Below are 12,961 nucleotides of genomic sequence, written 5' to 3'. Positions count from 1 at the left end.
TTTACTTATGGGACACAGGCGCACGCTTGGCGCTGCACCTTTGTTGATGCACGTGCAGCCACAGTGCACACAATTCACAAACACAGAAAATATTTTTTTATTTGGTTTGGAGTGTACTTTGGGGGTTACAGCACCTTTTAACGGTCAAGCCAGCCGGCCCTTTACTTATGACACAGGCGCACGCTTGGCACTACTTTGTTGATGCACGTGCGGCTACTGCGCACACAATTCACAAACACAGAAAATATTTTTTTATTTGGTTTGGAGTGTACTTTGGGGGTTACAGCACCTTTTAACGGTCAAGCCAGCCGGCCCTTTACTTATGACACAGGCGCACGCTTGGCACTACTTTGTTGATGCACGTGCGGCTACTGCGCACACAATTCACAAACACAGAAAATATTTTTTTATTTGGTTTGGACTGGAGTGTACTTTGGGGGTTACAGCACCCTTTAACGGTCAAGCCAGCCGGCCCTTTACTTATGACACAGGCGCACGCTTGGCACTACTTTGTTGATGCACGTGCGGCTACTGCGCACACAATTCACAAACACAGAAAAATATTTTTTTATTTGGCTTGGACTGGAGTGTACTTTGGGGGTTACAGCACCCTTTAACGGTCAAGCCAGCCGGCCCTTTACTTATGACACAGGCACACGCTTGGCACTACTTTGTTGATGCACGTGCGGCTACTGCGCACACAATTCACAAACACAGAAAATATTTTTTTATTTGGTTTGGAGTGTACTTTGGGGGTTACAGCACCCTTTAACGGTCAAGCCAGCCGGCCCTTTACTTATGACACAGGCGCACGCTTGGCACTACTTTGTTGATGCACGTGCGGCTACTGCGCACACAATTCACAAACACAGAAAAAAATTATTTTTTTTTAGCACTTGGGGGGAGCACCCCTGATGTACAGAGCACCCCCTGGACAACACTACAGCACCCCTTTAAGACTGGGACACTGCAAAGGACTTTGGAGTGGACACAGCCCCTATGGACAACTGACTGCACAACACAGTCCAGCCAGCCCCTATAGACTTTGAAGTAGTGGACACAGCCCCTATTAACAACAGCAGCACAGCACAACACAGCCAGCCCCTATGGACTTCGAAGTAGTGGACACAGCCCCTATGGACAACAGCAGCACAGCGCAGCACAGCACAGCACAACACTACTCTGCACTACACTACACAGCCCAGCCAGCCCTAACTCCCACCCTCCCTCTTCACTGTCCACAGCCGAGTGAGAAAATGGCGCCGACGCGGGTACCTTATATAGGATCCAAAACCCGCGAGACCCGGAAGGCGGGATGATGACGTTTTGCCTCGATTTCAGATCCGAGTCAGGCGGGAAAAGTCGAGCCTGACTCGGATCGGCCTCGGATCGGGGGGGCTCGGGGGGGTTCGGATTTCAGAAATCCGAACCCGCTCACCCCTAGTTGATACCCTGCCTATACCGGTAGTAAGCAGGCTGCCGCCGCGTCACGGCTGCCAGCAGAAATTGTGGGGCCCAGGACTGGCAAAGTAGACAGCTAATCACTTAGTTATATGCAGTAAATGGCGACGTTAGTCACAATAGAGGTTTTCTTTGAGGTTGCCGCTGTTTGATTGGTCCCAAATTGTGGGGTCATATGTGTCAGCACTGACTAAAGCAGTGGTTCTCAAACTCGGTCCTCAGGACCCCACACAGGTCACGTTTTCCAGGTCGCCACAGCGGCAGCTTCCCTTTATCTCCAATATTGCACATCAGATTGGGACTTTAACATTTTAAGGGGTCAATGCACTAAGCCTTTGGAGAGTAATAAAGTGGATGGAGATAAAGTACCAATTAGCTCCTGTCATTTTTCAAATGCAGCCCTGTCTAGTGACAGTTAGGAGCTGATTGGTTGGTAATTTTTCTCCATCCATTTTATTTTTCGCCAAGGCTTAGTACATAGACCCTCACCCTCGGCTTCTAACATTGGCCCAAGTGTAATAACCTGCAAGAGGCGCAGCGACGAGATTGTGCGATGTAGCTGCTAGATTTAAAGCGGCAATTTCTTTTAAGGCAAAACCCACGTGGTTTTAAATATAGGTACTACATCACTGAAATCTCGCTGTAGTCCACATATTGCAGGTTATTACATTTGGGGCATTGTAATTTCATTTATTACAATATCACACAATTAGAATCCTATAACTCCAACTGTATCATATACTCTACCTGTTAATTGAGGTGTCAGGCTTTACTTGGTTCAGAATCAGTGGCGTAACTATTGCCCTCACAGCCCCCGCGGTGGCTTGGAAGCGCCGGGTGGCTTGGGGGCGCCGGGGGTCGTAGCATCACCACTGTAACTGTGAACGCTGGCCTCTAAAATGATCAGAGGCTAAGGAAGCCTCTAAATTGATCCAGCAGACACGGCCACGCAGGTTCCCCAGGTCGCGGGTGACGTCACCCGCGCATTGCATTACTGGGAACTCTGGCCTCTGAAGTGATCGGGGGCTAAGGAAGCCTCCGATCACTTCAGAGGCCAGAGTTCCCAGTAATGCAATGCGCGGGTGACGTCACCCGCGACCTGGGGAACCTGCGTGGCCGCGTCTGCTGGATCAATTTAGATCCAGTCAACGTGGCAGCGGAAGTGGCAGCCCGGACGACGCGCGGAGTCAGGTAAATACTGGGAAGGGTAGGGGAGGGGAAGGGGCATGACTACAGAAGGCACTACTTAAAAGAGAACAACTACAGGGGGCACAACTCGGGGCACTGCTTGAAGGGGCACAACTACAGGGGGCACTACTTGAAGGGGCACAACTACAGGGGGCACTACTTGAAGGGGCACAACTACAGGGGGCACTACTTAAAAGGGTACAACTACAGGGGGCACAACTCAGGGGGCACTACTTGAAGGGGCACTACTTGAAGGGGCACAACTACAGGGGGCACTACTTCAATGGGCACAACTACAGGGGGCACTACTTAAAGGGGCACAGCTATAGGGAGCACTACTTGAAGGGGCACAACTAAGGGGGCACTGCATATGGGCACTACTTTAAGGGGCATTGCATGAGGAGCACAACTACAGGGGGCACTACTTTACTACTACATCGGGCATTGCATAAAGTTCACTACTACAGGGGGCATTGCATAAGGGCACTAGTACAGGTGGCATTGCATAAGGGGTACTAGTACAGGTGGCATTGCATAAGGGGCACTAGTATAGGGGGGGCATTGCATAAGGGGCACTGCTACAGGGGGCCCTGCATAAGGGGCACTGCTACAGGGGGCCCTGCATAATGGGCACTGCATAAGGGGACATTGCATAATGGGCACTATTACAGGGGGCATTGCATAAGGGGCACTAGTACAGGGGCATTGCATCAGGGGCACTACTACAGGGGGCCTCCATAATGGGCACAACTACAGGGGGCATTGCATAAGGTGCAGTATTACAGGGGGCATTGCATAAAGGGCACTAGTACAGGGGCATTGCATAAGGGGCACAACTACAGGGGGCCTGCATAATAGGCACTACTACAGGGGGCCCTGCAAAATGGGCACTACTACAGGGGGCCCCTGCATAAGGGGCACTACTACAGGGGGCCCTGCATAAGGGGCACTACTACAGGGGGCATTGGATAAGGGGCACTATTACAGGGGCGTTGCATAAGGGGCACAACTACAGGGGCCCTGCATAATTTGCACTACTACAGGGGGCATTGCATAAGGTGCAGTATTACAGGGGGCATTGCATAAGGGGTACTAGTACAGGGGCATTGCATAAGGGCACTAGTACAGGTGGCATTGCATAAGGGGCACTAGTACAGGTGGCATTGCATAAGGGGCACTAGTATAGGGGGGGCATTGCATAAGGGGCACTGCTACAGGGGGCCCTGCATAAGGGGCACTGCTACAGGGGGCCCTGCATAATGGGCACTGCATAAGGGGACATTGCATAATGGGCACTATTACAGGGGGCATTGCATAAGGGGCACTAGTACAGGGGCATTGCATCAGGGGCACTACTACAGGGGGCCTGCATAATGGGCACAACTACAGGGGGCATTGCATAAGGTGCAGTATTACAGGGGGCATTGCATAAAGGGCACTAGTACAGGGGCATTGCATAAGGGGCACAACTACAGGGGGCCTGCATAATAGGCACTACTACAGGGGGCCCTGCAAAATGGGCACTACTACAGGGGGCCCCTGCATAAGGGGCACTACTACATGGGGCCCTGCATAAGGGGAACTACTACAGGGGGCATTGGATAAGGGGCACTATTACAGGGGCGTTGCATAAGGGGCACAACTACAGGGGCCATGCATAATTTGCACTACTACAGGGGGCATTGCATAAGGTGCAGTATTACAGGGGGCATTGCATAAGGGGCACTAGTACAGGGGCATTGCATAATAGGCACTCCTACAGGGGGCCCTGCATAATGGGCAATACTACATGAGGGCCCTGCATAAGGGGCACTATTACAGTGGGCATTGCATAAGGGGCACTATTACAGGGGGCATTGCATAAGGGGCACTAGTACAGGGCATTGCATCCCCTGGCACAATTACAGGGGACACTGTATAAGGGGCACTAACTTTATATAAGCAGTTTACAAGTTATAAACTATGGGCCTGATTCAGACCCACTCACTATCGCGTACGCTCGCTGGATGCATATGCAAATTTGTCAAAGTGACGCCACAGGAAGCAAACACTCGCCAAGGCATAAGCACGCCCACCATGTCTTAGTGAGCGGCCACTTTGTCTGTGCGTACGCTCAATTGCACAGGCAGAGCCGCCCACCAGCACACATCGTTTCCAGGAAGTGTATTAAAACATTGGTTCATCGAGCACCATTGGATGCTAATGCAGTGCTTCCGGTTGCTTTACCCTACCACAAGCATTGCGAGGAAATCAGTGTAAAAAAAAGGCAAGTGTTGTGTACTATGACGCTGCCTGTTAATTATGCACGCTTCTAAAACACTCAGGCACGCCTGCGTTCGCATTTCCAACCCCCCGATATTAGGGTCTCATTCAGACCCGCTCGCAAGCACCTAAGCTCGCAAGCAGGTCGATGTTCGGCTGTGCGCACTGCGCGTGCATAAGCCCCGGAGCGAGAGAGAGATTCTCTCACTCCGGGGCTCACTACAAAAGGGGCGGCTGTCTATGTTGATCGACAGCTCGCCCCCGTTTTGTAGGAGTGGCAGGGGGTGGTTTCACAAATGGAGGCGTTCCCAAGCGAACACTTGCCATTTGTGGGCAGTCCCACTGACATCACCAGTGATGTCAGTGGGAGAGCTTCCGGCTCTATTAGAGCCAAAAGCTCTCTTGGGCTTGCGGCAGACGAGACCCTACCACAAGGGTCATCATCCTGGTCGCTCATTAAGGCTATGGGTGGTAACCCACAGCCAAGCGAGCGGCCAGGAGGCCGGATAATTTTTTAGATGCGGCCGCCCTCATTCAGAGCGAGCGCTCGCATTTTGCGAGCGGTTCTGAATGAGGTCCTTAGTGTCCTGCCCCTGTTACCACCCACAAACGTCCTCTCCTGTCACTCATTACCCTGGGATGCCTTTGCTGGGCGAGCGAGAGGGTTGCGATCGCAGTGTGTAGCTCACGCATGCGCAGGACGAAGCGTGCGCATGCGCATACGCAGAACATCAGGCCACTTGCGAACGCACAGCGCGAGCGTGCGGCTCTGAATCAGGCCCCATGTTCCCAATAATCTGGTTCTTCACAGACATAAAAACTGTGCAACCTGTCTTGAGCTGAGGTGACAGACTGGCAGGAGCGGAGAGAAGGGCTGGTGAAGTAGATCTATCAGGGTGGGATGTAATGGGCATTACTGTGTGGCATAATGTGCAATGGGCATTACTGTGTACACAATTTGCTATTAGGGGTATTACTTAGTGTGACATGCTGTGTGGCATTATTGTTATAAGGGGCATAATGCGTGTAAGGGGCATTACTGTGTGGCATAATGTATTGTATGTGTCATTACGGTGTGGCATAATGTGAAATAGGGGCATTACAGTGTGGCATAATTTGTTATAAGTGAATTACTGTGTGTCATTATGTGTTATACGTGGCATTATTCTGTGGCATGTGTAAAGGGCAGTGCTGTGTGGCATGTGTTATAGGGGCATTCCGGTGTGGCATAATGTGTTATATAGTGGCATTACTTAGTGTATCATAATGTGTAAGGCAGAGGTTCCCAATCACGGTCCTCAAGGCTCCCCAACAGTTCATGTTTTAGTGATATCCATGGTTGAGCACAGGTGACTTCATTAGTACCTCAGTCAATTTGATTTAACCACCTGTGCTTAACCATGGATATCACTAAAACCTGAACTGTTGGGGAGCCTTGAGGACCGCATTTGGGAACCTCTGATGTCAGGCACATTACTGTATCTTGAAACCAACACCTTAACCGTTGTCTTTGGGTGTGCTTGTATTTTGGGCAAAATTTATAGTTACACCACTGTTCAGAATCTATTTTTAGATCAAATATTATTCACTCTGAGGGGATTCGTAAATCACTGTACTAAATGTACTAATCAATTTGAAGCATTTGAAAGATTTGTACGGTGATCAAAGTACACAAAAGACTGATCGTTGAAAACACTTGAAATTACCTTATCAAAGTCAGCAATTTAGAACTTGTTTAATTGTCCCATTGGTCATGAACTTATTACATTATATAAAATAACCCTTCTCCTTTATATTTGAGTATGGCTCCAAAGGATATCCATTGTAATATTTTGAAGCTGCAAGGTATTAATGGACCATTTACAATTCCGCCACAAATGACTGTGACATGACTGAGGTTGGGGTGGTGCTGTTCAGACCCTTGACCACTGCTTGCGGGCCTATATTTGAGAGGCGGCCTGGATCTGTAACTCCATCAATGCCATTGTTAAAGCGTCCATACCGCAAGAGAATTAGGTTTCTTTTGTTTTATATTCTCCACAGTAGGCTGGCATAGGCTGTCTGTGGTAGTATGTTGTTTGATTTCAGTCACTTCTGTCAGAATGTGTGGTTCCACCCTCGATTAAACATGTAAGGGCACCATTGGGGGTAACCCTAGTAAACCATAATATTGTAATGTTGGGAATCAGGATTAGGATAGCTCAGGGAGGGGGCTCTGCACTTTGCAAACTATGAAGGTGAAACCAGCAGCAGATACCATTTCCATGTAATGGCATCTTGCCCTCCTCTACAGAACTGTCATCCTAATTAGCTCTACAGATAATAATGTGAAGAACAACAGTCATTAATGTATACTTTTATTTTTAAATAATTTTATTTAGTTTCACAAATAAGCAATTACAGATAACAACCTGGTGTTGGAATAATTATGAATCACATGATAAAATAATGTGGCAAACATGTAACAAAGCATGAGAGAGAGCAAAGACTGACAGATGTCTGTATGTGGTAATAACACCACCAGTAAATGTGGCTGTCATATAAAAGGCACTACCAAGTACAAACAGTAACCGCAAGCAGGGTTGGACTGGCTCACAGGGGTATAGGGGAAATCCCCGGTGGGCCCCACTGCCTGTAGGCCCACCTCCTCCTCTAGGTGTCAGGTTTCAGACCCCAAATCATAAATTGTTACACTATTAGACAGTCAGTTACCTCGTGGAGCAAGACCACTGATTAACAAGGGGGCTTGGTTCACTTCTATAGAATCTACACCAAGATTTGCCTAATGGTTAGCCAACCATCTGTGGTGGCAGGCCACACCCCCTCTGATGGATGACCACACCCCTTAAGCTTGGGCCCTTAGGTCAGTCTGAGACTGACCGCAAGGATCGATCAGTGCAAAACAATATAACAACGATTACAATTATAAGACAAAAAGACCTAAGGAAGATCAAAGTAGGCATAGAGGGTCCATCTGACAAGTCCAAGATGGTAGGAAGAGGGGACAATCATCAAGATAATCAAGTGCTTGGTGAAAGGTGGGAGGCTGAGGACCTCATTCAGAGTCGGTCGTTGTGGCCGCATGGTCGTAAGGTAAAAGGGGCCGGATATGCAAATGAAGCGCTTGCAAGTTGCGTCGTTAAGATGGGATCGTTAGCTGGACGAGCGAGGGAAGGATGCGGCCGTAAGACTAAAAAGATGCCCCCTTCTCGTTCCCATTACACGTCATCTCCGGCCATATAAGGATTAATCGAAACCATCGAGAACCATCGGAGCTGCTCGTAGACCTTAAGGTTGACCCTCTCTTAAGCACTACGATCAAGTCAGTGTAAAAACCTCCCATGTCACATGTGCCATGACACTACTTAGTTAATTATGCACTCCCATAAAACGCTGTTTGCATAGTCAGGCACGCCTGCGTTCGGATCTCCACTCCCCCGTTCACAAGCACCTTCCCCTGTTACCACCCACAAACGCCTCATCCTGTCACTCAAACTAACGACCTGGCCAAGTTGAAGGAGAGAGCAATTTCTGATTGTAATAGCTAGTTTGCGCACGCGCATTGCGAATGTTACGCATGCGCAGTTTAGCGAACATCGGTGGCGTACGACCGTGCGGCCGCAACGACCGACCCTGAATGAGGTCCTGAATCGGATAGTACTGTATCTAGCATGAGATTTTGAATAAGTTCAGCTCTCGTACAAGATGAGTTGTCTAGCTGACAATATACTGTAGCAACCTGTCTGTTGGCTCAAAAACTTTTAAAGGTATAATCTTGCAATGTAACAAAGATTATGGAGGAGATGTATCAAACCTATGAGAGAGATAAAATGGAGAGGTTGCACATAGCAACCAATCAGCATATAACTGTCTTTTTACAGACTGTGCTAGATAAATGATAGCTAGTAGCTGATTGGTTGCTATGGGGAATTTCTCCACCTTATCTCTCTCTCAAAGGTTTGATACATTTCACCCATTGTGAGCCCCTTTTGCTAAGTGCAAATAATTTAAATATTTAACTTTTTATTTTGTTTTACATTTTCTTTCATTTGCTTTATTTTTTTTTTTTTTAAAGAATTATGTTTTTTTTAGTTTAACATAGGACCTGATTCAGAGCCGCTCGCAAGACGCTCTTTGCGCTGTAAGGACGCCCACTATGTCTTAGTGAGTGACGACAGTTAGCGTACGCTGGACTATAAAACCTCCCACCTGTCACTCGCAGAGAAGTGTCTGACTAATTGTGAACATCGAGGGCCATCGGAGCTGCTCGCAGCACTTGGGGTTGCCCTAATAACCCCAAGCACTGTGAGCAGTTCAGGCTAAAAAACAACCAAGTCACGTGTGCAATGACGCTACTTTGCTAATTATGCACACCCATTAAACGCCGTTCTGACGGTCAGACACGCCTGCGTTCGCACAACCACTCCCCCGTTCACAAGCACCTTCTCCTGTTACAACCCACAAACAGGGCAATCTGTCACTCAAAGTAGCGTCCTGTCTGTGTACTAAGAGCGCTCGATTGTACATCGCAGACACTAGTTTGCGCATGCGCACTGCGACTTAGATGCATGCGAAGACGGGCGACAATCGCTCCTAGTGAGCGAGCGCAGCTTAGTGAGCGGCTCTGAATCAGGTCCGTAGTCCCAACAACTCTAAAAATGTACAGATGATTTAATTAACTTTTTTTTTTTTGCTTCCTTTCATCACCAGGGCAGTAACAATGTCCACGCTGCTAGAGATAAAAAGCAGTGTTCTGCGGCAGGTGCAGAACCGACAGTCTTTTCGTCGAAGAGCAGAGACAGAGTCCAGCATGTCAGCCCCAGAGACCAGCAAGGTGACAAGCGCTGTCAGGTAACAGTGTTGAAGTTTCTCATCAGTAGAGCTGAACGTGTTTGTGCTGTATAAGACCGTCCTTGCGGCCTCAATAAACAGTTAGGGCTTCCAGCCACAGGTCTGCAAGGAAAGCCACATGTGATGTGATCTCTTTGAAGTCAGGAAATATTTCTGGCATCTCTGGGTTATCAAACTGTGCAATTATGTCAGGAAAGTTGATAGCCGTTGAGCTAACTGTAATCCTGGGGGAGATGTCCATTTTGGATGTATGTGAGATATTCCATATTTACATGGAGCTGAAACCTTGTATGGACTTTTCTTTCAAGAGGTCTAAGATAAGTACAATAGATGTCTGATAGCAGATAAATTGGAACTACAGCATCTTGGTAGAGATTTAAATAAGCATAACAGAATGTAAAGTACAGATTGTCCTCGTACACCAGGGGTCTTCAAACTTGGCCCTCCAGCTGCTGTGGAACTATACATCCCAGCATGCACTGCCACCTTTTTGATATAACAGCATGCTAAAACTATGTGCAGTGCATGCTGGGATGTGTAGTTCAACAGCATCTGGAGAGCCAAGTTTGAAGACCCCTGTCGTACACTATTGATCTTTACGCCATATGGCGAGACTGAGACGATACAAGACAAGTAGTGTACCTTATTTCTCTTTATATTTAGTGTTTGTGTTGCATTGCAGATGCAGTGAAAAGCCGCTCAAAGGGGTAAATTTACTAAGATGGGAGTTCTATTAAGAAATGATTGTTGCCCATAGCAATTAATCAGATTCTAGGTATTATCTTCTAGAAGGTGCTAGATAAATGAGAAGTAGAATCTGATTGGTTGCTATGGGCAACATCACTTCTTAATAGAACTCCCATCTTAGTAAATTTACCCCATAGTGTACCAAAGACGCTTGGCTGCGATTTTAACTGCTCTGTAATTGGACTAGCACACATACAAAGTCATAGATGAAGCAAACTGGAACTTGGCATGAGGAACAGCCGTGGACGCTCGCATTGCAGCCCTTTTTACAGACTCAGACACAGTCACACACAGATGTACAAATGCTGCAAACCCCAGTCATCAGTGTAAGCTAGCAATACAGTTTTGTTGCTTTATTTATGCAAATAAGACGCACAATTTCAGCAAAAAAGACACACAGCCAATTCATACGGAACTTGGTGCCAGAGGCATCACAATGGGTGGTGAGACACGGTGCGGCACCTCCCTTTGTGTGCGCGAAAAGGAGGCGTGACTGCGACATCCCTGATTTGTGCCATTTTAGGGGGCGTGACTGCGTTTCACGCCCTTGTCCTTGTCATGCTGGGGGCTTTCCCAGCACTTTGGGAACTGCTGGGAAGCCCTCTCCCAGCACAGTGTGGATGCCGAGCACATGCGCTCATCATCCATCACCACTTCAGCTATGCTTCGTGGCAACATCCGAGGGGGTGACACCATAATAGCAGAGCAGCTCAGCTATTTTGGTGTCACCCCCTTGGATGGTGTCACCTGGTGCAGCCCGCACCCACTCTAGTGTAGCCACTGCCTGGTGCTCCGAGGGGGGCAATTTGGCACCACAGAATAAAAGTACGCATCTGTATAGTAGAACATAAAATAGTAACAATTTACTAATTTAAAATCTTTTAAAACCTATTTAAAGTTTTTATCAGATGGAAAAGAACGCTAGAAAAAGTTTCCTCTTCAAGATATGAGAGGGTTCAGGGTAGATTTTATGTTATATAATTTTTTTTAAAATAAGTTAATTAATCACAGGATAACTGTTTTCATATTCCAAATTAATTATAATATAAATAGGATGTTCATAGGTAATAGTAGGTGATAATACTTACACACCTACACAAATGTGTATCATTAGGTGTGTGGAGGATCTGTCTCTACGGGGTAAATTTTCTAAGATCCGAGATGGTCCCAATTTTCAAAGTGATTTATTTCGCTGGTACTCGCCAAAACTCAGGTGATTTAATCCTTTTTTTTATTCCAAATTTACCAACAGGCGATTTGAGGTTAAACGAGTTTGCCAATGGTGAAGAAGAGAGATATCTCTCCCGAGTAACTAGTTTTGCAGGAGATTACTCACCCGAGATTGCAGTGTTTTCTCTCTGCAAATCTCTCCCGAGCTAGCAGCCAGCACATATCAGTGAGATATGTGCTTGCCGCTTGTTTGTTAAGATTTGTAAAAAATAGATAAATGTTTTTTTTTTAAAATGGCGTGGGGTCCCCCCCAAAAAAACACTAACTAGCTAGTCCTGGTTCTTAACATTACAGGGAACAAAATGTGTAGGGTTCCACTGTAATTTAAGAACCAGCACCAGGCACCAGGGACAGAGCTGGTTTTAAATATACAGAGAAAAAAATTGACGTGAGGTACCCTATATATTTCAAACCAGCCCTGGACCCTTTCTAACGGGGGACTGATGCCACAGCCTGGGGTGCCCTTTCACCGGGCCCCCTAGCCGCAGCATCAGCCCTGACCATTAGTCAGCCCAGGCCAGGGATCCCCGGGGAGAATTTTCAACAATGTCTTTACAGTGGAACTACAGGTCTCAGCAAGCCTCCCCCGCATGCTGGTACTTGGAGAACGACAAGTACCAGAATGCGGGGCATTAAGGGTCCACTGGTACCTGTAGTTCACCTGTAAAGAAATGGTTAATAAAACACAGAACACACCGTGAAAATAAAGCTTTATTGCATCCATAAACACACTTACAAATACTCACCTGTTTCCAGATGTTCCCGTCCCCTTGTCAATGTAAAGTAACCAACCGAAGTACCTGTTAAAAAAGATCCAATACTCACCTTTATGTCCCCCGATGTTCTCCACAAAAATCCAATACGGACTCCGGATACACTGTAACAACATGTTTCTACATGGTGTTACAGTGCGCTAATGTCAGCTTGTGGGAACGAGTTGACATTAGTCCCGGGCCGCCAGCAAATCAGCGGCGGCTAACATTAGCGGCCGCTCATTGGATGGGACCCACGTGGAGGAGCCGCTCACTGGCTAAGTCCACGTGGGTCCCAGCCAATGAGCGGCCGCTAATGTAAGCCGCCGCTGATTGGCTGACGTCACGGCAATAACGGGAGCTCAAGCCCTGAGTTCTTATTATTGTTACTGTATCAACATGCTGATGCGTGTTGACAAAGAGTAGCCGGACCCCTCTGGATTACTGCGGGGGACATAGAGGTGAGTATT

General features: G+C 47.6%; 1 protein-coding gene across 1 annotated transcript in view; it reads left to right on the top strand.

Moving 5' to 3' along the window:
• The window catches only part of BAIAP3 (BAI1 associated protein 3), a 417,423-nt gene that overhangs the window by 99,819 nt on the left and 304,643 nt on the right, over nt 1-12,961 (top strand). Inside the window, exon 2 of the mRNA XM_088452009.1 lies at nt 9,622-9,762. Within this exon, the coding sequence (XP_088308135.1) occupies nt 9,632-9,762 (131 nt within the window). The 5' untranslated portion in view covers nt 9,622-9,631. The remainder of the gene's footprint in view (nt 1-9,621; nt 9,763-12,961) is intronic.

Source organism: Taudactylus pleione, unplaced genomic scaffold (assembly GCF_031769625.1).
Source record: "Taudactylus pleione unplaced genomic scaffold, aTauple2 ptg000032l, whole genome shotgun sequence".
Taxonomy (NCBI): domain Eukaryota; kingdom Metazoa; phylum Chordata; class Amphibia; order Anura; family Myobatrachidae; genus Taudactylus; species Taudactylus pleione.
This window is presented reverse-complemented; position numbering and strand designations above follow the sequence as displayed.